Source organism: Podarcis tiliguerta (assembly GCF_965153285.1).
Source record: "Podarcis tiliguerta genome assembly, chromosome: 14".
NCBI classification, from domain to species: Eukaryota; Metazoa; Chordata; class Lepidosauria; order Squamata; family Lacertidae; genus Podarcis; species Podarcis tiliguerta.
In genome coordinates this window covers 35,052,070-35,076,778 of record NC_139547.1, presented here as the reverse complement: position 1 = coordinate 35,076,778, position 24,709 = coordinate 35,052,070, and the positions used below count along the sequence as shown (strand labels likewise).

Below are 24,709 nucleotides of genomic sequence, written 5' to 3'. Positions count from 1 at the left end.
GCTGCCAGTCAGTGTAGACAATACTAAGCTAGACAGATCCGTATAAGGCAGCTTCTTGTGATTCCTAGGTTCCCCATCCCTACCATACAGAGGTGTTTGCGGTCCACTAACTAAATACAAGAATTTTTTTGCAGACATGGAAAAAGCAAAGTAGAGGCTGGTTTATTGACTGCCAGAAAACACTTACAGGAGGGGGATTGTTTCTGCAAGGTAAACACTGATGCCAGGGAAGCGATCAGGTTCCAGCAAATTCTGAATATGCTAGCTGGGGCTGTTTGCTCAGCCCCGACAAAAAAAGAGAGTGGCAGCTGTGTTGAAATGAGCTACTTTTAGCCTGCCATACGGATGAGAAAGGGGGAGCTGAATCACAAAACATGCTGTGCGGATTTCAAAGCCCATGTGAGGCCTCAGCCGTCAGGGGGAGCCTTGTCCAAGCTGGCTCAGCCCTCAAAAGATGTAAATGGAAAGGCCTCTCCAAGTATGAACAGAGTGCCGTCCTCTCCCAAAACTTCCAAAATAAGAAGGATTTTCAGAGCAGAAGGAGGTGCAATATCCCGGCAGCTTCCAGGTCCAGCTCTGCACATTTAAGAAACCAACTTTGCTGGTGAAGGTCCTAGGGCTGCAACCAGGAGCCACAGGAAAGATAACAGGGACTAGCACCATACGAAGTACTGCAAATTATTAGGGCAAGTATTATGTATCTGCTCAGACATAACACCAATGTTCCCCAACAGTCTTCCCCCTGCTCCCAGTTCTGTCCAAACTCAATTACTGATTTGCATAAAGTATGCCTGTGGAGGAAATGTATGCAAAAATACAGTATATTTTATTACATTTATACCCTTTGCAGCAGCCCCAACACCCTTTCAAGGAGCTAAAGGCAGCAAATTGGAGTCTTTCCCTGCATTTTATCTCCACAACAACCCAGTGAGGTAGGGTTCAGCTGATTATTGGGTCACATACACCCCATATGATTAACATTTAGGATTCATATAGTGCTTTCAAAGGTCAAAAATACTTCACGTTGCGTGCATTATTAGTGTAATCTTTACAATGGCCCTTTAAGATAGACCATTATCATTACCCCCCCATACCGGAGGCTGACATGGAGAGAGTAGACCACCTACAACCACCTAGTGAATTAATGGCAGCCCATCTTCTCTCTCTGGTTAGGTAAATGTCTGTGGAGGCAATTCACCCAGGGAAGCTCTTTCACACAAACACTTCCCCCCATGTGAAATGGTCCCATTCAAGGACTGTGGAGCCTCCATGAGGCACAGGACTCCCAAAAGTGAATTAAAGTGAGATAGCTATGGAAATATTGACTCTTCTTCCACCTTAAACACAACCAGAATTCTCTCGTTTCTGAGAGTCAACTTGCACGTTGCCTTTGCCTTGGTTTTGTAGATATGTAAGTACAGCTAGAGGAAAACAAACAGAGCATATAGTAGCAACACAGAGATCTTACCCCGAGGCTGTATAAACACGGAAGTTTATTCCATTTCATGACATTTCCCTTACTATTAATTTCCACATTATATCTGAGCTTTCACACAATGTAAAAGCCACTTCTAGAACTAAAGTGGAATACACTTCAAGTTCAGCACTCTTTTCCACATTGTTTGCAAATGTTTTTTCCCCCCTTCTTTCTTCTGTAAGCAATTAACATGGAAATGAGCTCTAAGCTTGCATGATATTCCACTATAGTTCCAGAAGTGGCTTTTACATTGTGTGAAAGCTCAGCTATAATGCTGAACTTAACAGAAATGGGCAAGTTGGGAAAATGGAAAAAACTACTATGTGAATGCAGCCTGGAACAAGCCAATGTGCTAAAATGAATCCTGCATACGGCTGATGTACAACTACTCCATTTTTCACACTGCCAAACAACACCATTCACTCAAAAATAATCTGTGGGCTCTTCTTGAGTAGATACGCACCTACTCATCCATACCACCCATCTACTCCCTCTCCATTGACACCAATTGTCCTCCATGGCATCCATTACATAGCCAAATCTGATCAACTTTGAAGTGTGCTGATTGGCTAGGAAGCATTCTGCTCACATGATCCCTGACTGGCTAGGACAGCCCTGCAGCTGACTTGGACTGAAGCTGCCATTATCCCTGACCATTGGGGCTGGTGACAGCCGTACCCTAAAACATTTGGAGGGCACCAGGCTGCAAAACTTTGAGTTTAGGATCATACATCTGACAAATCTTTAATTTAGCACCCAGGAAAAACAATGGCACTCAAGAGGATAGGGTTGCGGGTTGTGTGTGTGACGAATATTCAAAAAAGTAAGTATTTGGGAGAGAAAATCTTTATATGCCCACTACCATGGCTAAAACTGGAGCATATTCATCACAAGTCTGAATTTTGTGTTAGCTGGAACATATCCAGGGCATGTACACCACCACCTTGCACACTGCAGGACAAGGATCTGGGAGACCTGGGTTCAAACCCGTCCTCTGCCATGAAGCTGACCTTGGGTCAGTCACTGCCTCTCAGCCTAACCTACCTCACAGGGTTGTTGAGGGGGTTCAGTGAGGAGGTGTGAAAACCATGTACTCCACCTTGAGCTCCTTGGAGAAAAAGGTGGGATGTAAATGTCAATCAACCAATCAATAACAGAGGCTGGATATAGAAGTTATGACCTGTGGAAGAGCTGGGACATACATCAGTCCCAAGTACTCCATAGTAAAATAGGAATTCTCCTGTTGCGCCCCTCCCTCGCTTGCTGAAAACTTAAACATGACTACTACTTTTCTTGCTCGACAAATAATGTGGGAGGGGGGAGAGGTTCACTTGACAATGTCTTTGCATACTCATTATTTTATTGTTCTGCTGAAGCTTCTTGTCATCACTCTAACTGCTGGAGAGCTATTATCTGTACTCCATCAAATTGTCAGTGTTATCCGCATGTTAACCTGAAATCACCACTCACACAGCGCATTACTAATCACCACTTTCCCAGAGCAGGGCAGAGCTGCAGGGAACCCTTGGATCAATGCAGTGCCTGTTGTCAACATTTATTTTATTTTACATTTATGAGATTTATATACTACCCTTCAACACAAGTTCTCAGGGCACTTCATAATATAAACCTTGCTGTGTCCACAGCAGCGGATGCTTCCAAGACCTCCACTCCCCATAGGTCACTGAAACATGGAAAAAGTGGGGTTGCGGCTCAGTGGTAGAGTATCTGCTTTGCATACAGAAGGCCCCAGCTTCAGTCCCTGGCATCTCCAGGCCAACATGAGAGGGAACTGCTGTGGACACTGAACACGGACCAAGCAAGCCACTGGTGCAATAGAAATAGCCTATCACGTAATGGTCCAATGATGTTTGTGTCCATCCTTTGGAAGGAACCAGGCTTAGGAAAAGCCAGTCAGCTATGGCGGGTCAAGATTGTCTACAGTAGACCATGGGGAGAAGCTATAAGAAAGCTAGGGATGAAGCAACGTTCTAGTTCTAGTTCATGCATTCAGCTGGACTAGTAAAATCCTTTTGTGCATTAGTAACTTTGGTCAGTGACCACATTTCATCCAATCTGCAGCATTGGAAACTGCCTTATACCCAAGTCAGAATATTTGTCCACAGCACAGAATTTTCTAATTTCCAGCTGCAGATCAGGGTCTTAGGCAGGGAGAGAGCTTCCCCACAGATGGCTGCCTGGCCCAGTTTATTTGGAGATGCTGGGGACTTTCTGGGTGCGAAGCATGTGCTCTGGTGCTGAGTCACAATTTCTGCTTGGGGGGTGCGTTGCAATGTTTTCCCTTCCCCAGTATCCCTGATACTGGTCATGCTGCCCTAAGCAAGCAGGCTGGCCACGTGAGCAACGAGGTCTGCCACATCCATGCAAATGGTATGAAAACAGTGTTAATTATATAAATGCAAAATGTGCAAATGAACTCTTTCCAAAGAAACAATCAGCCCAGAACAAACTGTCCGCCTCTTCTGCAGGGGATTCATCCTTCTTGGATGGCATCGCTACAGCAGCAGCAGGACCCTTTTCCTAATGGGCCAATTTGGCCACTTGCCATTTGCATCTGCCTTGGCGCCAAGGCCATCTTCCTTCTCCTCTGGAATAACACTGAACATGCTTTTGTTGTTCGAAACGATCAAGTCGATCTGAGCCATTTATCAAACAGCTTCTCCTGAGCAGAGGCTCCAACCAGCGTAAGCTGGTCCATTTGGGCAAATAGGGCACTGCCCCACCAACCTCAGTCTGCCCTCAGCCAACCCATACCTGCTCTGCCTTCGTAACTTACAACAGGGCCAGCGGGTGGCGCTGGGTGTCAGCTTTCCCCTCCGTCCTTATCCTCCATGCTGCCCCTTGTAGGGGCAGGGAGTAGGAGAATGGGGACAAACCCAGAATGGTTGGCTCTCTCTGTCGTTGCCTCTGGCGCCACCTACTGGTAGTCTTCCTGCCTTCTGCCCTACCAGTCCCAACATGTACCAGCCACCACTAACTCCAAACTTTCAGCAGCTTGGGGAACATCAGGTTGAAGCAATGCAGAAGAGAGAGAAATAAGGGGAGGTGGATGCTTGTAACTGCAGCCACTGCTGACCAAGAGGGAAGTCTTAGATCTAACACCAACTAAACTTGCTAAAATGTCTAGGACAAGAAATAAGGAGTGCTGGAAATGTAAAGAAAAGGAAGGGAACTTATATCATATGTGGTGGACTTGTAACAAGGTAAAAGTATATTGGGAAACGATATATAATGAGTTAAAGAAAATGTATAAGTCAGGCTTCCTCAGCCTCGGCCCTCCAGATGTTTTGAGACTACAATTCCCATCACCCCTGACCACTGGTCCTGCTAGCTAGTGATCATGCGAGTTGTAGGCCAAAAACATCTGGAGGGCCGAGGTTGAGGAAGCCTTGTATAAGTACTTTGTTAAAAAGCCAGAAGCATTTTTATTGGTTATAGTTGGTGAAGAGATACCAAAGGCCGATCAAAAACTGTTTATGTATGCAACAACTGCAGCAAGAATCCTTTTAGTCCCAAAATGGAAACAACAAGAAATACCAACGAAAGAAGAGTGGCAGATGAAGATGATGGACTTTGCGGAATTGGCGAAGCTGACTGGAAAAATCTGAAACCAACGTGATCAAGCTTTCCAAAAAGACTGGAGTAAATTTATACAATTCTTGAAGGACCATTGTAAGCAACTAACACTAGCAGGGTTATAAGAAGACTTGTAATGATAATTGTTACTACCTTTTTATATTTATTTAAAAATTGTGATATTCTGAATGAGTGAAACGTAAAATAGAAAATGTATAAATGCTATGATATACAAATGAATTTTGAAAACCATGAGGTGGGAAGGAGGGAAGTTGACAAGCTCATATGAGCAAAAAAAGTAAAGTGGATAACAAAGATGTGTTTAAATATTATAAAATAGAAAATTAATAAAAATATTATAAAAAAGGAAAGTCTTAGACACTTCTCTGGTGATCTTCAGTACCAGGCACAGAATTCTTCCACCCATCACAGAATCATAGTAAGCTGCATTACACTAAGCCAGACCACTGGTTCATTTAACCTAGTATTATCTACACTGACTCGCAGCAGCTCTCCAGGATTTCAGACTGGAGAATGTTCCAGTCCTTCATGGAGGTGCTGAGGACTGAACCTGGGACCTTCTGCATGAAAAGCAGATGCTCTACCACTGAGCCACTGTCCTTTCCCAAGTACCATAGGAAGCTGCTCTATACCAAGTCAGACCACTGGGTCTGAGCAGCTTTCCAAGGATCCAGACCTAAGTATTTTCCAACCCTTCCTGAACAGATCTAGGATTTTGTATGCAAAACTTCTGCTTTACTACTGAGCTGTGGCCTTTCCCATAACTACTTCTGCCATGTACTCTGGAATGGCACACATTGGGTAAAATCCTTGGAAGTAAACTACATTCCTTGTCTGGAGTATAATGAGTTTCTAATCCTTATGAGTGAGTCAAACAAATCCACAACTTGTGAATATATAGATATTAAGATGAAATTTTCAGAAGGCAGAGATGCTTTGCTTTAAGCCTGCCTTCCCAATGGCTAACAAGAGCTGAATAAAGGAAGTTCTATGAAAACATAAAAACATAAGAGCAGCCCTGTCGGATCAGGCCAATGGCCCATCTAGTCCAGCATCCTGCTCTCACGGTGGCCAAGAAGAAGTCTATAGGAGGACCTGAGAGGAACCATATCGTCTCCACTTGCAATTCATAGCAACTGGAAGTCAAGAGGCATAATGGCTCTGAAGGTGGAGCTAGATAGTCTTATCCATCCTGAATGTGCCTGAACCCTTTTTAAATACATCCAAGTTGATGGCCATCACCGCTTCTTGTGGGAGCAAACTCCATAGATTAACTATGCACTACTATGTGAATAAGTTATTTTCTCTGCCTTGCAAATCTTCCAACAATCAGCTTCACTGGTTGGTTCCAAGTTCCAGCATTGTGAGAGTATGCCTGATTTGCAAAATTTATTCCTGCTGCAAAGCTCTTTTATTTTTTGCAAGGATGTTAGGGTTTGTTAAGCACTAAACTTGCACGGCTCTGCCTTCTTGAGTCCTTTGCATTTTGCAGCTGCTAGGAAAGGCACTGGCGTCTGTGTAATGATCTACATACGCAGTTACCAAGGCCTCGTCCCTCCAGGGCAGCCGGGATACATGCATACTAGACTTCTTTAATATGCCTAGCCAGGATGAAAATTGACTGGGGTGAAGAAGATGTCTGCTGTGCTTTCTCCTTTTTTGGATAAAGACAGACCACAGATCTTTCAGTTGTATCTAAATAAATCCTATTCAAAGTAAACCTGTTGCAATTAATAGTCCTAAATTAGCAGTAGCATATTAGTATCATGGTTTCCTTCAAAGAATCCTGGGAGATGTTGTTTGTTAAAGGTATTGAGAGCTGTTAGGAGACTCCTGCTCCCCTCATAGAGCTACAACTTCCCAAACAGTTTAAAAGTCAATCTGTCTTCAACGGGAACTCTGATTTTTGTAGCTCTGTATTTTTGGTTGAAGCATAATAGAGGGGGGGGAGGGGTGAAAGCAGGTTTGCAGAGTTACCGGCTATTTTTACTTGACCTGTTGGTGAGCTTTATGCTCTCTCAAATTTTGGTGTGTGTTAAATAGTTGACTTTTTCTTTTTTTTAGTGCTCTGTCGTAGAGATATTCTACTGTTTATTATGCACTGCTGTTTTATGGCTGCACTTAAGCTGTTTTTATTTGAACAGCACAGATCATCGAACAATAGAACTGGAGAGTTGGAAGAGATCCCTCTTTACCAAGCTAAACATACCCAACTCCCTTCTCTGCACACGTTGCAGCTTGCCAATATCCTTCTTAAACTGTGGTGCCCAGAACTGGACACAGGACTGCAGGTGGCATCTGACAAAGGCAGAATAGAGCGGTACTATTACTTTCCTTGATCTGGACACTGTTGATGCAGCCTAGAATTGCATTAGCATTTTTGGCTGCTGCATCACGCAGCTGACTCATGTTAAGTTTGTGGTCTACTGGGACTCCTAGATCCTTTGCACATGTACTGCTGTCAAGCCAGATGTTCCTCATCCTACATTTGTGCTCCAGGAAAGACTAGAACCATACATTTGTCCCTACTGATATTCATTTTGTTAGCTGTCCAATCTATTAAGGTCACTTTGAACCCATAAACCCTGATACCTCTCCCAGTTTGGTGTCATCTTGATTTTGATGCACATCCCTTCTATTCCTTCACCCAAGTCATTTCTAAAGACAACCCCGGACCCAGGACAGAATCCTGCAGCACGGCATTTGCCACTTTTTCCTGGGATAACAAGGAACCATTGATGTATCTGAGCACAGATGTAAAATGTGGTATATAAACAAAGCAACTGGGACTACACGATTCCCATCTGAATAAATGGGTCTTTACCACAAGTGCCCACTTGTTAGGGTTTGCTTTTAATTTGTTTTTTGTATTTGTGTTTTTAATGGTTTTTAATTTATACTGTTGTTGTTTTGTCATTGTTTTATTAACTGTAACAATAATAATAATGTGGATTATGTTTGTTATGTGTTTGTGCAAGTGTATACACATGCATACACACAAAATCTTTTATAAATACACAAAATCTTTTATAAACACATAAAATCTTTTATAAACACACAAAATCTTTTATAAATACACACACTATGCACAAATGCACACACAAACTGTGTGTGTGTGTTCTACATACACACCCATACAGAGAAATTGCAAATGTTAATTATCCAGCCAGAGCAAAGGTGGGTGGCGGACCCCCAAACCCACCATGTGGGGCAGGGGAGGAAAGCCTTCTGTCTCTCCACAATATCTGCAGCATACCTTTAGTTTCCGCTCCTCCACAGACCTGTGCATGAGGAAGTTTCCATGACGCACGCTACCACGGCAACTAAGGCCTTTCACGTGAGGAGGCAGGAAGCCGCATGATTGACACTCCTCGTGCTGAGCAGGGGAGGCCTCTGTGAAGCGGGCAGCCTGCGCTGCACACACTGGGCCTGTGGCCTCCTCAAAGGCCCATCTATTCAAACTCCGGGCCACAAAATACACAGCCTGGTGTTTCCCAAAAGATTTCCCCTCCTTAAAACTGCATGGGCTTTGGCATTTCCCTTCCCCCAGAAGTTTCACTCTTCCCACAACAAACTGGTTAGGGCTGGCAAGAGGAAAGGCTGCCCAGAAAGTCAGTGGCCCTCTCGGACTCCAGCTCCCATCAGCCCCAGGCAGCAAGGCCAACTGTCAGGGATAATGGGAGTTGTGGTCCAACCATGTCCACAGAGTCACCCTGCAGTAAGCTTTGTGACCAAGTGAGGATCTAAACACAGGACTCTTTGGTTTAAAGCCAAAACATTGGCTTCTAGCTTTCATTAGGCATCTAACAGGCCAGCTTGGGCTGTTATTGCAGGTGTTGGGAACCTTTGGCCCTACAGTTGCTGCTGAGGTAAAACTCCTACCACATTGGCCATGCTTGCTAAGCCTGATGGGAGTTGTAGTTCAGCTACATCTGGAGGACCAAAGGTTTCCTGGCCATGACAATTAGATCATTTACTAGTGAACTGCCCATCACCAAGGGCCATTACCCAAGCCTCTGCTATTACCTCAGTGAAGAGTCACATGCGAGAAAGAACGTGCTTTGCCTGCAAAAGAACTCCAACTCCCATGAGCCTCAGATACATATGAGGTGTACCATGTTGCCTACTTTGATGTAGACAATATTGTGCTAGAAGGATTCTTTGATCTGCCTTGGTTTGAGGCAGCTGCCTTTGTTTTCCCCTGGGACCAGGCTGTGATCATGCATTCATTATCTTCCCTTGTCCCTTGGTAGCACTTGAGCATGACAAAGAGACAAATCTGAAACTGCCTTTTATTATATTATACCTCTTCTAAGTTTCACGAGCCTTATTGCCTTTGGCCTCACTTCAACCCGGTGAGGTAGGCTGCTTGTTGTTTTTTACAGACAGCAATTTGACATTTTAAGAGTTTTGCCCAAGGTGGAACAAGGAGTCCAGGGTAAATATGGGGCTTAAACCAGATTCCCTAAAATCTTGTACAAGCCAGTGTGGTGTTGTAGTTAGAATATTTCAGAATACAGCAGGAGAAGCAGGTTCAAATCCCCACCAGAGCCACTTGCCAAATCTCAGCCTAAGTCTACCTCACACAGGGATGTTAGGAGGATAAAATGGGGAAGTATGAGAAAATCATGCAAACTGTCCCAAGGTCTTTAAAGGAAAGGTGGGGTGATAAGTAAAGAAATATATTGCTATTCACTGGATCCACACTACAGTCTCCTGAGATCAGGCACTGCTGGGATGTCCCCAAACAGCTCCCTCTTTCCATCACCACAACATTCAGTTCTGTTTTGGAGACATCATAGCAGTTCCAGTTGCTAAGCTCACAGGAGCTGCTTTATATCAAGTTATTTATTCCTAGGAATTAATAGACCACCATTTGTCATGTAGTCCCAGGGCAGATTACACACAGTACAACACAATTAAACCATCTTAATGTCTTCCATCCACAAAGCCGTGTGCGAAAAGTTGTGCCCTAACCCGACGTCAAAATGTTGACTACAGCAGCAGGGCACCTGTGGTCCTCCAGATGTTGTTAAACTCTAGCTCCCGTCAACTCCAGACAGCATAGTCAATGGCAAAGATGCTGGGAGTTGTAGTCCAATGACATCAAGAAGGCCAAATATTCCCCACCCTTCATTTACAGTGACAGGGCCAGAAGCACCTCAGGAGAGCATTCCACAATTTGGAGGCCACCACAGAAAAGGCCCTGTCATGCACTGCTACCCCACAAACTTCACAGGGCCTCCCCTGCAGATCTCAAGTCATGGGCTGGTCCATATGGGAGGTGGCACTCTTTCAGATATCTGGGGTCTAAGCCATAGGGCTTTGTCTGTCAAGGGAAGCACCTTGAATGGGGCTTGGAGGCACACTGAGAGTAGTCTATCCAAGTCAGGGTCAAGGAACCTGTGGTCCTCCCGATTAACTCCCTTCAGCCCCAGCCAGCACAGTAAACAAATAATGAAGGTTGAGGGGTTCAGAAGCATTTGAATTTACCCATCCCTATCTAAGCCTGGTTTATCAGTACTAAGAACTTAGGATTTTCACAGGTGAAGATCCAAGGAATTGCATGCCTAGTTCTGTATGCCAGAAGAGGGTTCTGATTTGTGATTCTCAAAAACCAGTTGCAGAGACCAAACCTGCCCTCTCTCTTGGAAAGTAGCTGGTTTATAACCAAAGCTGTGTACATTTATGTGGTGATGTCAAAGGTGCTAGTGGGCACTGAGTTCAGTTTCATGAATTTTCTTGTTTTTTGAAAAAAGAAAAGAAAGAAAAGAAAAAGAAAGGCTGTGAAAGACCCCTGCCTGAAGCCCCTGAGAGTGGCTGCCAGTCAGTGCTGGTAATACTATGCTAGATGGTCTGACTCAGAACAAGGCAGTTTCTTTGTTCCTCGGAGCTGCTTGGAAGTTGTGACAGAAGTGCCCACGGAGTGACTGAAGAAAATTGCTTATTTAAGCTGCATCTGTCAAAGGGAGCGAATGTGTCACTCCGCATTGACCAAATCGGCTTCTCCAAGAAGCTCATCCAGATTGAGATCCGACCCCTCCACCTCCTCAGAGCAGCAACTTAAATCTAGTTAGCCCAAAAAGATTGTCAGCGTAACCATGGCGCTGGGGCCTTTACCACCACACAGCCCCTGGCCATCTTGAGAAGGAGCGAGTTCTCCTCCTGACTCATCCTGAATGGAAGGCCCATTTTTAGAGAGTTAAAACATTGTAGAAATAGCACCTGTCACATGAAACTGTGCTCTGAAATTAAATGATCCAGTATACTGTGCTGGGTGTTTGTGTGTTATAACAGTCTTCCCCAACATGGCGCTCTCCAGATGTTTTGGACTACAACTCCCATCAGACCCAGCCAGCAGGAGATGATGGGATTTGTAATCCAAAAACATCTGGAGATGTTTACCAATCTGGGAAAAGCAGAGTCAAGAGTGCCAGGCTGGCGTGCTAAACTAGAACTGGGGAGACGCTGGTTCAAATTAATATTGGTAGTGGTGGTAGCAGCAGCAACACATCATTAAGTTATAGAATTTGCTCTAAAAAGAGGCAGCGATGGCCACCAGCTTGGATGGCTCTAAAAGAGGATTAGACAAATTCATGGAGGAGGGTGAGGCTAAACTCCTACTAACCACAATGGCTATGTTCTACCTCCACTGCGAAAAGCAGTAACGCTTCAGACTACCAATTGCTGGAAATGGAAGGAGGGGAGAGCAGATGTTGTGCTCAGGTCCTGCTTGTGGGTTCCCCATTGGGGCATCAGGCTGGTCACTGTAAGACTAGGATGCTGAACTAGATGGGCCACTGGCTTGGTCCAGTTCTTACGTTCGCATAGTAGTATTTGTAAGACATAAAATTAATTCTCTGAACGTCTTGCAAAAATAAAACATAACAACGACACAGTATAAAATTCCCACTCGGCCATGAAGCTCAGGGGGCCAGCCATTTCCAGTTTCGCCTACCTCTGAGGGTTGTTGTGAGGAAGAAAAGGTGGGGAGGACTTTGTGCATTGCCCTGAGCTTACTGAAGGAAGGGTGCACTATATAAATGTAATGAATAAATGAACTTGGCATGCGCAAGCCATCCTTTGCTCTTGCAGCCCTCGAGCAGTGAATCTGCATGCCTGTGCTAGTTCACCTCAGGAGGAAAGCCTGAGGTTATAAGGAGCTGCTGGGAATTGTAGTCCAAAACAGCTGGAGGGCCCCAGTTTGGGCGAAGGCTGTTACCCCTTCAAGCCTGCAGGCTGTGCGATTCTGGGCATGCCAGCTCTGCTTGAGGGGAGAGCAGCCAGTGAACAGTGGGAGTTCTCAGCAGCAGGAAAACCTCTGAAGGTAGCAGGTCCAGCATCCCCAGAACAGGACAATTAACACCACCCCAGGGAATTTCTCACACCTTCCCCAGAGTGTCAGCATCACACCCATACGACTTCTTCCTCTGTTTACACAGAAAGCCGAGAACTGGTAGTACAAAGAGCTTGTATTGTCCAGGAAAGGTGGTGGAGACTGAGATGCTCCTTCCAAGTCTAGCTGGATCCAAGAGCCAATTACAAAAACTCAAGGAGCTGTTTCCCTCCTCTCCAATAAAAAGGGTGCTGCGTGCAGAAAGTACGAGCTAGGCTGGGATGGGGTGTGTGTGTGTGGAAACACTCTCACACAACCACTTTGCTTTTTGCAAGCAAGGGGACACTGGTGTGGGGATGCTTTGGAACCAACAGCCGCCTACATGGGGCAAGTGCAAAAGGTGCCTGCTAGATCGGTAAGCAGGGCAACCCAATGGGATTGCAGGCCACCGGTCCTGAAATTGCTGCACTGGCTGCCAAGCTAAATTCAAGGCGTTAGTAGCAGTGTGGGAAGTCCTAAATCGCTTGGGACCCATGTCCCAAAAAGTATGCCTTCTTTGATACCAACCATCTCAGACTCTACGATTCACAGGTGAGGCCTTGGTGGTGGTGCGGTCACTGGGGGTGGTGGTGGCTGCCCACTTGGTGCTGACCCATGACAGGGCCTTTTCAGTGGTGGTTCCCCACATGCCAAATGCCCTCCCTGGTGCAGTGCACCTGTCTCCATCACCATCGGCTTCCAGGAGGAAGTTAAAAGCACTCCTGTTTCTGCAAGCATTTGACAGCTGAAGGATGGTGTTTTCATTATGTTTAGAATGTTTTAAACTGCTTTTCGAATGCTCTTTAAAAACAACCACATTATTATTGATATGTTTGCTGCTCTGGCTCCTTAGGGAGGAAAGGTAGGATATAAACAGGAAAAGGATTAAACAATGCGGTACAGTGGTACCTCAGGTTACATACGCTTCAGGTTACAGACCCTTCAGGTTACAGATTCCGCTAACCCAGAAAGTGTTTCAGGTTAAGAACTTTGCTTCAGGATGAGAACAGAAATAGGGCTCCAGCGGCGCGGCAGCAGCAGGAGGCCCCATTAGCTAAAGTGGTGTTTCAGGTTAAGAACAGTTTCAGGTTAAGTACGGACCTCCGGAACGAATTAAGTACTTAACCTGAGGTACCACTGTACATCTGGAGGACCACAGGTTCCCCCACCCTGTAAGGCGCAGCAGTTAGAGCATTGGGCTTGAAACTGGGAAACCAGGCCTCAAGTCCCCACTCTGCCATGAAGCTCACTGGGCTAGTCACTACCTCCCAGCCTAACCTACCTCACAGGGTCATTGTGAGGGTAGGGTTGGGGAGTGTGTGCCGCCTCGAGTTTTTTAGAGGAAAGACGGAATCTAAACGTAAATGCATGGCGATTTGCTATGGCTCAGTTGGTTAGATCGTAGCGCTGATAATGCCGAGGTTGCAGGTTTGGTCCCCGTATGGGACAGCTGCATATCCCTGCATTGCAGGGGGCTGTATAGATGGTCCTCAGAGTCCCTTCCAAATTTACAATTCTATGATTCTATGTACTTCCAGGATGTCCAGCTCCTCACCCAGAGAGTGTATTGACCAGAGATAGGGCACCTGTGGCCCTCCAGATGTTGTTCAACTCCAGTCCTCCCTGACTACTGGCTGGCGTTTAAGGGAGCTGAAGTCCGAGAACATATTGTCCATAGGGACTTAGCTCAGTTGGTTAGAGCATGGTGCTGGTAATGCCAAGGTTGCAGGTTTGATCCCCGTCTGGGACAGCTGCATATTCCTGCATTGCAGGGGGTTGGACTAGATGATCTTCAGGGTCCCTTCCAACTCTACCGTTCTATGATTCTATGGAAGGCCACAGAATCATGCCTGGTTCTCCACTTTTAAATGCTCTGAGGCACCCCTCACTGCAAGGAGATCTCGCCCCTCATGCATGGATGCAGCTCCTAAGCAGGGAAACTTCCTGTGCTCTCCAGCTTGCCCTGCTCCCTGGTGTTCATGCAGACACTAGGGTGGGCCACCCAGGAGCGTGCTGTGTCAGGAGCAGGGTGGCAGGCGCAGCTTCACGCACATGCATTAACACACGCGCAAATGAATCTGAACTGGCCTCATGGGAAACAACAAAGAGCACTGAACTCCAGTCATTGCAAAGCAAGTGGATATTCAGCAGGCTGGTCCCAGGGCTTAGATTCAAACCACCTGAGGATATGTATAGGATATGCATAGAAGCCCCACAGCTGTCAACACAGGGCCAGTGGGTGCACGTGTGCCCACAGAGGCCTTTCTGTTGCCCATAGGGTACATCTCATTCTACAAGCCTAAGTGTGTGTGTGTGTGTGTGAGAGAGAGAGAGAGAGAGAGAGAGAGAACGGAATATTAACTCTTGCCTCTTCAGCTACGCTCTTCAGAAAGACCACCCCCCTCCTCCAATGATGCTTAGGGGGAGGAGAAGTTGAAGAAATTGTTAAAAAGTTAACTGTTGAGGGGAGAGAGCGAGTATATGCAATTCTGGCGAGAGTGTGTGGTTGTGGTGTGGTTGTGTGTGTTGCCCACAACCAATTTGTCTGTTTCTGCAAATGTGCCCCGGGGTCCCGATCCCCCTCCCCAAAGTCAAACCTCTGCTCCAGCCCCCGCCTTGTTCTCTGCTATAATATATTTCTCTCAGGGAATCTGGTAGGAAGAGATCTCTCCAGCCTTTTTCTTCTCCAATTATATTGTTGCCTGTCCACACACACACACACTGCTCATCTCTGATCTTTCCTCAGTCAAACGGATCCTCTCCCCACCACTCTATCAGGAGCTCTCTGGAAGTAAAAGGGAAATGGGCTGCATCTGAGCCTGCTCTACACAGCAGGGGGTGAGTATCCCATTTTCTCCCCTCCTCCCCCAAAAAGAGGGGTCCCTGGCTCCGGACAAGGCTCAGAGGCCACTTTGCTAAACGGCAGCAAACACCCAACTGCAACCAGCCTGTCCTTCCCTGTGCTATTGCAGGCTGATCACTGCACCTGCCTGACGCTTACCTCTTCGGTGGTGAGGGGCATGCAGATCCGATACTCTTTCACCAGCATGCTGCCTGCCGTCTCTCTGGGCTGGGTGGACCCTCGTGGCACAGCACACTCCAGTGGAAACGGGGGCTCTTCACCAGCCAAGTGGCCCCTGAGGATCCCTTGGGGAAGGATTCATCCTGCAGCCGAGAAGAGACGTGTTAGAGTGGAGTAAAGCACCGACTCTGGGAATTTGCTTGGCTGGGCAGTCTTGAGAAGCAATCGGCTCCCTCCTTCACTCAGATCCAAAGCTCTACTTCTTTATATCTCCCCCCCCCCCCTTTGCTACAGGCACAGCTCCGCCTGTGACTTCATAATCGGTTGTCATGGTAGCTGTTGTGAGGTCACCAGTCTCCTCAGCCAAAAGAGCTGTAGAAGCCAGACCATGGGAGGTAAGGGGGAGGCAGGAGGTGGAGGGGTTAGGTCACATCAGGGCTGGAACCATCCCACTACCCAACCACCCCAAATCTTCTCACGTTATTTTAGGATATGTAGTGTTTAAAAAACCTCACCCAGTCAGCAAGCTTACTCAAAAGGTCAGGCGTAACGGGTATGTAGGGGGGGAAAACAGCATGACTCCAATGTATACTGGTACTAGCCGTAACCGCGGCCCACTCTGCCATGCCCAGGGTTTTAATTCGTGCCCCACATTCTCTTTTTAATGCCAGGGTTCAGGCTCCTCCTGTGAGGTGGGAAGTAAGAAGGATAGCCCTCTGATCATGTGCAGAGTGCCTTTATCCCCTCAAAAAATGATCTTGCAGCTTCCAAGCAGCACACAAGTCTTGGCCACCTGTTTAGAAAACAAATTAGCCACCTCTTTGGGGAAGAAGTCTCCTCATGGGGGGCAAAGCTGGCTGCCATCTGGCACCATAGCCCCAGCCACTTTTCACTGTGTGCTCTGCCCCAATGCAATGTGCTAGAGTCCCTGACTGGTATTATTCCAAAGATGCTCAGTGGGGCACCTGGCTGGCCACTGTGATAAGAGGATGCTGGACTTAGGAAAGCCTCCACCCCCACATAAGTACCACAATATATGTGACACAGGTGGTCTACCATAGGATTTCCAAGGATTTTAATTTTCCCTTTAGAAATCCAAGCATGATGCAGGTGCCTACATTCTCCCCTCTGCAAGCCAGTGAGGCTATCTCCCATGTCCCCTGCCTTGGGGTCCCAATGAGGCCCTGAGGAGCTCTGATTCAGATGATACACTCAAGGAGGAGTCCTCGTAGCCTCTATGCTGCCACGGCCTGAGGAGCTGGCTCTTCCATCACCCTCTGAAAGCGATTCCTCTGCAGGCCCATGTGCCCCACAACCACACAGAAGCCACGTGACGACAGAAAAGGCTACTGGCCCCTTTACATACTGGAGAGCAGCCCTTGCAGAGGAAGGAGCTGCATGGAGACCAAGTCCTGTCAGCCTTTCCAAGGCTTCAAGTGACTCTCAAGTCACTGCTAAGACAACATCTTCTCAAGCTCAGCTAGCAGGGCCCACTGAGAACTATCCAGGGTCCTGATATCTCCTTGCCACACCACCGAAAGAAGTTCTAGCGCTCAATGTTTTTCCCCAAACAGGGCACTAACAGCACCTGGGGCAGCCAGAAGAGGCATGGAAAGAGATGATGATGATTAGGCAAAAATTGCTGCTCTGATCAAGTTTAAAGCATATAGTGTTTGGATTTGATATCCCGCTTTATCACTACTCTAGGGAGTCTCAAAGTGGCTAACATTCTCCTTTCCCTTCCTCCCCCACAACAAACACTGTGTGAGGTGAGTGGGGCTGAGAGACTTCAAAGAAGCATGACTGGCCCAAGGTCACCCAGCAGCTGTATGTGGAGGAGAGGGGAAGCGAACCCGTTTCCCCAGATTACGAAACTATCGCTCTTAACCACTACACCACACTGGCTCTCATAGAGTTGGGAGATTCCCTGAGGATCATCTAGTCCAACCCCCTGCAATTCAGAAATATGCAGTTCTTCCATATGGGGATCGAACCTGCAACCTTGGCATTATCAGCACCATGCTCTGACCAACTGAACTACCTTGACTGATTATGAACACAAGTTGCTTAAGAGCAGAGGGTTGGGGCCATCCCTTGGATCTCCAGATGTTGCTGGACTACAGCTCCCATCCTCGCTGACTGTTGGTCATGATGCCTGATGGGAGATGGAGGCATCTCCACAGGCTTTCCATCCCTGATTCAAAATAAAACTACATGGGGATCTGATTCTGGGTCTGAAGAAGTCGTCGGCACCACCTACTCCCTGAGCCACCTCCAGGCTGGGAAAATTTGAACCATGGTCCTGCCAGGTCTCATCCGGCACACTCTCCCAGCCTTCAGGAACCTGGTGCTCTTCAGATGTTTTGGACAATTCTCACAGTGGCAATGGTGAGGTGGTCCCAGGATTTTGGCCACTCAATAACCATGGCCCAATGGGAAAATTTATGGAAGATCAATTGGAAATTTACAAATTGTTACACGATTAGAGAGAACTTTCAAAAAATGCAACATCGATGGTATCTAACACCATGGAAGCTTTCAAAAATGTATAAAAATGTATCAAGTAATTGTTGGAGATGTGGAGACTCAGGAACATTCTTCCATATGTGGTGGATATGTAGGAAAATACAGGCATTCTGGGAGAGTATACATGCAGAGCTGCAAAAAATGCTAAAGATCTCTTTCAATAAAAAACCAGAGGCCTACCTCCTAGGAATAACAGATTTGGATATTCCACAAAAGAGGAAGGGTATCTTTTTATATGCCACGGCGGCAGCAAGAGTTTTGATCGCAGCAAAATGGAAGAGTAACGAAATCCCCTCTACTCAAGATTGGATACAAAAGCTGACAGAATATGCTGAATTAGATGGTTTATCAGAAAAAATAAAGAATAAATCAAAACAGGAATTTGTTTCTAAATGGGAGGTTTTCAAAGAATATCTGAAAAATAAATATAGTAGTTTAAATTCTGTTGCGGCATTCGAGGAACTTCAGTAATAGTTGTAAGGTAGATATAAGAAATTAGATTTAATGAGAATAAGTTTAATTATAAGAAAAAATGTGTATGGGCAATAAGTAATTTGAATTTGAAGTATGGAATGGACGGGAGGTCGGGTCTTTAGTGTTAAGACCAATAGATGTTTTATTGTCTGCTAGGAGTATTGTGTGTCTATGGTTGTTTTTGTGATTAGTGTATGGTTTGGTATTTGTGTTCGGTGTTTGTTTGTTTGTCTTTCTTGTTGTATAAATAAAAAACTTTATTAAAAAAAAAAGATGTTTTGGACAATTCTCATCAGCTGCTGCTGAGCTGGGGATAACAGGAGCTCTAGTTCGAAACAGCTGGAAGGCCCCCGATTGACAAGGCCTGTGCTAACCTATACTGTCCTTCAGCCACATGGACAACTACAAATACAATACTCTCATCCTATCACATTTCAGGTGCCAGCCATCAAGCAATCTACTACAGAAAAAGCTTTCTGACAGAGTTGTTCAACAGTGGAAAGGTCTCCCTTGGGAGGTTTGTGGACTCTCCTTCCTTGGAGGTTTTTAGGCAGAGGTTGGATGGCCATCTGTCAGAGGTGTTTTAGCTGAGATTCCTGCATTGCAGGGGGTTGAACTAGATGACCTCCCTTCCGACTCTACAATTCTATGATTCTAGGTGCCAGCATGTCAAACCAAGCCCTGTTAGGTAGGGTTCCTTCAGGAAGTCAACACAGGAGATGCATAAAATTTGCAAGCAAATCACAAGGGTGGGGAAAAGGAAGGGCTTCTTCAGACAGCAGAGCTAAGCTGTCAAATTCACTCCCACATGAGGCAGTGATGGTCACCAACTTGGAAGACTTTAAAAGAGACCTAGACCAATTGTGGAGGAAGCTATCAATGGCTAGTAACCCTGATGGCTGAATGTTGTCCTTCCACTGTAGCATGCCTCTGAATATCACTTGCTGGAAATCCTGGGTGTGCACTGTTGCCTTTCGGTCCTGTTTGCAGACTTCACCATTGGGGCATCTGGTTGGTGCTTGTGAGAACTGGACTAGATGGGCCTTTGGCTTGACCCAGCAGGTCTTTCCTTGTGCTAGGCTTACATTTGGCACTGATCCTGGCTGCGAGCCTTCCAAGCACAGCACGGCGCTTCGCGTTAAGGGCGTGCAAAGTCCTTGGCTTTATTTCAGAAACCAGCTTCTCCAGCTGTCCTCTCAAATCCCTCTCACAACAGCCCCGAAAGGTAGGACCAGTTGTGGAAGCAAGGACTTGCCCAAGGCTATGTGTCACAGCTCAATCCTGAATGCTTCTGAAATGCTAATGCTCTGCTGGGTGCATTGCACTTCTCCCGAAGAACAACGCATGCCCTGAATAGAAAGGCTCCCTTGAGCAAGCCTACTTACAATGGAAGTCTATTTCCCAGTGGGAAGATGTGGCTGTTTTGAGATCCTTGCACCCTTCTGTTATTCAGCAGCATCCCTTGCAGATGGGATCTGCTGCGAGCTTGTTGCATTGCTGGCTATGGGGCCTCATTTGAGAGCCACTGTGTGTATTTGCCTTGTATGCAAATAATAAAAAGCTCGCAGAGATGTCTCTCTCTCTCCCGCCTCTTCAGAGAATCCAAGCGCTAATGAACAGACACCACACTTGGTCTTCGCCCAAAGGGCAACTTATTTATAACGTGGCTGCTAATCCGCTGTCAATATGCTTCTGATGATAATACATCTATTCTTAATGGTTAACAACCAGCTGCCCAAGTTAAGACGAAGACAAACAGGAATTTTGCTTAGTGGCGGAGGCAAAGAGGAGCTCACCCAGTCCTGGAATACATCACCTAATTTTTATGGCGAGGGGAGGTTTGAAAATATGGAGCATGGATATGCAATTCTTCTTCTTCTTCTTCTTCTTCTTCATCATCATCATCATCATCATCAATATCACCATTGTATCCCACCCATCTGATGGGGTTGCCCCAGCCACTAGCTATAGATAGTCTAGAAAGGATTTTAAAAGTTCTCAGAGGATGGATCTATTAACCCAGAGGTGGGAAAACTCAGGGCTGGGGGGGGGGGATGTGGCCCTTTGGGCCTCTGTACTCGTCCCCCAGAACAATCCCCAAGCCACACCCCTCATTGGCTCTGCATTGCACCCATCTTGAGTGTTTGTGTCTGGCTAGAATTTGTCCTCACACAGATTATGCTTCTTCCCAGCCTGGATGGATAGAGTGTCCATGTTCAAGAGCTGTGAATGCTGATGATGGATGTGGGGCAGACAGCAAGAGAGGGCTGTTGGTCTGCTTCTCGGTTTCCTCCGTGTTATCTGGAGGATCGTTGCAGGGAATATGATGCTGGATTAGAAGGCTAGGCATAGGATACCAAGCACTGCTTTTGTGCAACATATTTTGCACTTGAGAAAATCAGTCCCCAGGTATAAAATGCATTCAAATAATGGGCCAGTTCTAAAATGTGATGGTGTGTATAAATCAGAGCTCTTGTTCATTGGCTGAGAGACTGCCCAATGAAAACCCTCCAGTCTGAATCTCACCTTGAGGCAACCCTGACTTTCTCAGCCTCAGCTTTTCCATCTGCAGTGTGGACATAACAAAACCGACCTACTCTACGGTGCTGTTGTAGGAGGTTACACAGCAAGTAAGCATGGAAGCACTCTGAAAGCAACATGTTGTGAGCATGTGTGGGTGGGGGCCCCAATCCTTTTTCTCGGCCCTTTGTAGAGTATCTTGTGGTTGGCAGGGGAAGGGGGAGCGGAAGCTGCAGCCAAGAGGGAAAAAATGCACCATGGCCCAGCAGATGTCAGCCTGGGACAGATTCACTCATGCTAGGAGTTGCTCTCTAGCCCAGCATCCTGCCTCGTAGTCATAGACCTGGAGCCTCCTCCTCCTCCATTAATAATGCCTAACTTTGAAAGCCATCTCAGCTGCCAGCCATCACTGCATCTTGTGGCAGTGAGTTCCATGTCTGAACATACAAATAGCAGAGAGCCCCGGTTCAGGGTTGGGCTCAATGCCAGCCTGAAGGTCTGTCTAAACTAGCATCCTGCTTCCCACAGGCAGAGGGTCTTCTCGGGGGTGGCGCCTGCCCTGTGGAACACCCTCCCACCAGATGTCAAGGAAATAAACAACTATCTGACTTCTAGAAGACATCTGAAGGCAGCCCTGTCTAGGGAAGTTTTTAATGTTTGATCTTTTGTTGTGTTTTTAATATCCTGTTAGAAGCCGCCCAGAGTGGCTGGGGAGGCCCGACCAGATGGGCAGGGTATAAGTAATAAATTATTATTATTATTACTACTACTTTTTGATTTTTATTATTATAATATGTCCCCAGGGAGCCTCCAAAGAGATTCTGATAGCTAAGCCTAAGGGCACAGGAGCCAACTTCTATTTGAGGGAGCTGCCCCCAACTTGATGGGCATTGCTATTCAAATGGTGTGCATGCACTGCCTCATGTGACAGATTACCTGCTTAACTCCTCTCCACAATATTTTATTCAAATTGGCACACCTGCCTAAGAGCCTTGGGGGTCAAACTATGTATTACATGAATTGTGTGGCTAGCAGCAACATCAGCATTTTAAAAAAAATTAAAAGAATCCTAGGCAGGGCAGTGGTGGTTTTCCAGGATCACAGCAAAAATCATCCCACTGCAGTGAACCTTTGAATGAAACCTCCCAGAAGTCCCAAATTCAAACACAGAGTGGAGGAATCTGCAAATTCTGAGCCATTCCCTTAAGTAGCCAGATGGCTCTCTTTATGCTGCTCTTGTTTTTAATAAAAGAACGGTCCCTTACAACACACACACACACACACACACACACACACAGAGGATAATCTCATTTCTAGTTCTTGAATTTCTAAAACAGGAGTTGCCAAGCTACAAATCTGTGACCTCAAAAATCCTCGTCCCCGAATTCCAGATCTGATTGGACTGTTTATGTTTACTGTGGGGCTGTAGCTACAAGTTGCAGGCAAATATAGCAGGAGCAGAGAGAGAAAGATCGTGTGGTGGTTTTTTGTTTTTTAAACAAGAAAAGCTCTTCAAGAGGGAGGAGAGAAGAGGGGCAGTTAACCCTTTCCCTGCTGCCCATTTTTGCAATCCAAATGCACAGCGACTTCCCCTCTGCTGAGGCTCAAAATTAAGCACTTGATTTGGAAAGGGATGCTAGAGGAGATGGAGAGAGGGATATAGGATGGAGAGATCACAAAGGGAGAGACAGTGAAGCCTCCTATCACCACCAGGAACAACTTTTCTTAACCACACACACACACACACACACATCCCACTGCAGAAATGGTCTGGCTAGGGCCTTAGTTGGAATGCTGTACATGCTCAAAGGCACTGGGGCTTCATATGCCCCACAGCAAAATCTGACCATGCAACAGGTTGTCAAGTGAAGCCGGATGGCAAATGAACCCTTTTCAAACCTTAAAACTCTCCCAATTCCACACACAAGAGTCTCATTCTGTAGGGAAAGGGCGTCAACAACTGAGAAGCGGGGCGAGTCACCCAGGTAAAACGTGCTCAGTTGCAGGCTCAGCCCTTAACATGTTAGCAGCAACAGATCCTATGCATCTTCACTCGACATTTGGGGCCCGTGGAGTTCAAAGTAGGGTTGTCACGATGCTGCCGCAACCTTAAAGCAAATACAAGTTGTGGGGCGGAGGTGCCTTGGTGCATGCGCAAAGAGCGTTTCGTACCCCGAGCCCAGCAGCCGGCCCCTTCAAATAGAGGGAGATTGGGGGTGGTCGTGGGAACCTTCCAGATTGCAGCCCATCTCCTTTCGCGCAGGAAGGACTCAGCCTCGCTGCTGCTGCTTCTCCCCGCCTTCCCTCCCTCCCTCCCTGCTCCGGACCAGTTCTCACCTGCCCGACGGCTGCCAGCAAACAATGGCTAACCGGGGCGTGGAAGGCAGGGAAGAGAGAGGGAGAGGGAGCCGGAGGTGGCGCCGCCGCCACGCCCGGCTCGCCTCGGTGTTTCCACGGGCCCCGCAGGCAGGCAGCCTGGGCGCGCCTCGCCTCTCGCAGGGGGTCGGTTGGCCACGCGGGGAGCACCCGGAGCATGCAAAGACTCTCCCCGAAAGGCGGCGGAGGGGCGCCCGGCAAAGACCCCGCGCGGCCACGTGCTTCGCCACCTACCCCGGGGTTGCCCAGACGGGGAGGAGTTTGATGGGGAAGGGCCGGGCAGCCCTCCTCGTTTCTCCTCCGCGGGCGATTTTCCTCCTCGGCCCGGATCCTGGCCGATCTCCCCCCGCCGCAGCCCCTCCTCGCTTTCCTCCCGCGCTCGCCTCGCCGGTGCGCGCCCTCTAGGCTTCGTCCCAAGAGCGCTTCTGGGAAGGCAGCCTTTCTAAGAATCGCTCTTCCTCGCCTCGCCCTCCCTCCTCCCGTCCCCTCGGCAGTCCCGGCTCTTTTTCTTCGTTGCTCATCGCGCTTTTTCACCAGCCCGGGATTCCCCAGCCCCACATCCAGCCAACCTTTCCCCACCTTCATCCAGGTCCACCCCCCACCCCGTGCGCATCCGTGCCCTCTCCAAATTCTCGCCCCTTCCCTTGCGCAATCCGTCCCCGCTCCGTCTAGGGGACCCGCTTTGCGTTGCCTCCCTGGAACGCAGCCCCGCCACCCCCAATGAAAAGCAACCATGTCCCGGGAGCAAATCCCTTCCCGGGGTTTCCTGAATCGTCCCAGTGCCCAATCTTCCACACCCACCCTTTCCCCGCTCACCCGGACGCGGGTCGCCCAGCTGAGCCGGCTTCTTCACCACCAACCAGTTTCCCTTCCTCCCCGGCGATCCTCCCTCGCAGCCGCCGCACGTGCCTGTGGTTGCGGGCCCAGAGAGCTGCCCGCTGCCGTAGGAGGAGAGGGGAAAAGCGATGTGCTCCCGCACCTTCGAGAGCGCCGCTTTTGCACAGCCCTTTTCCGAAGCCGGCCGCCGTCCAGCCTCCTGGGTAGCCGCCGCCACCGCCTCCGACGACGACCCCTAGGGGAGAGAATCCGGCGTCGCACCTCGCTCTCCTGAGCCGCCCCCTTCCTGGAGCGGGGGGCGGCTGGGAAGAGCCTGGAGCGTCGAAGGAGGAGGAGGAGGAAATACTTCGGCTTTGTGGCCGAGGGTGAGAAAAAAAGTAAAGCGGGGGGGGGGGGTCTCTTGGCAGGCAGGAGGGACTCACTGACTTTCCACTTCCTCCTGGGATGGGGTTTGCAGCCTCGCGGTCACGATAGTTGCATCGCA

General features: G+C 47.6%; 1 protein-coding gene across 1 annotated transcript in view; it reads right to left on the bottom strand.

The window, feature by feature from the left end:
* Positions 1-24,480, bottom strand: part of LOC310664747 (cytoplasmic phosphatidylinositol transfer protein 1-like) — a 48,281-nt gene extending 23,801 nt beyond the window's left edge. The window contains exons 1-2 of the mRNA XM_083414308.1: positions 24,205-24,480; positions 15,472-15,635 (exon numbers count right to left, since the gene is read on the bottom strand). Coding sequence (XP_083270434.1) covers positions 15,472-15,519 — 48 coding nt within the window. The 5' untranslated portion in view covers positions 15,520-15,635; positions 24,205-24,480. The remainder of the gene's footprint in view (positions 1-15,471; positions 15,636-24,204) is intronic.
* Between the last annotated feature and the right edge of the window lie 229 nt (positions 24,481-24,709).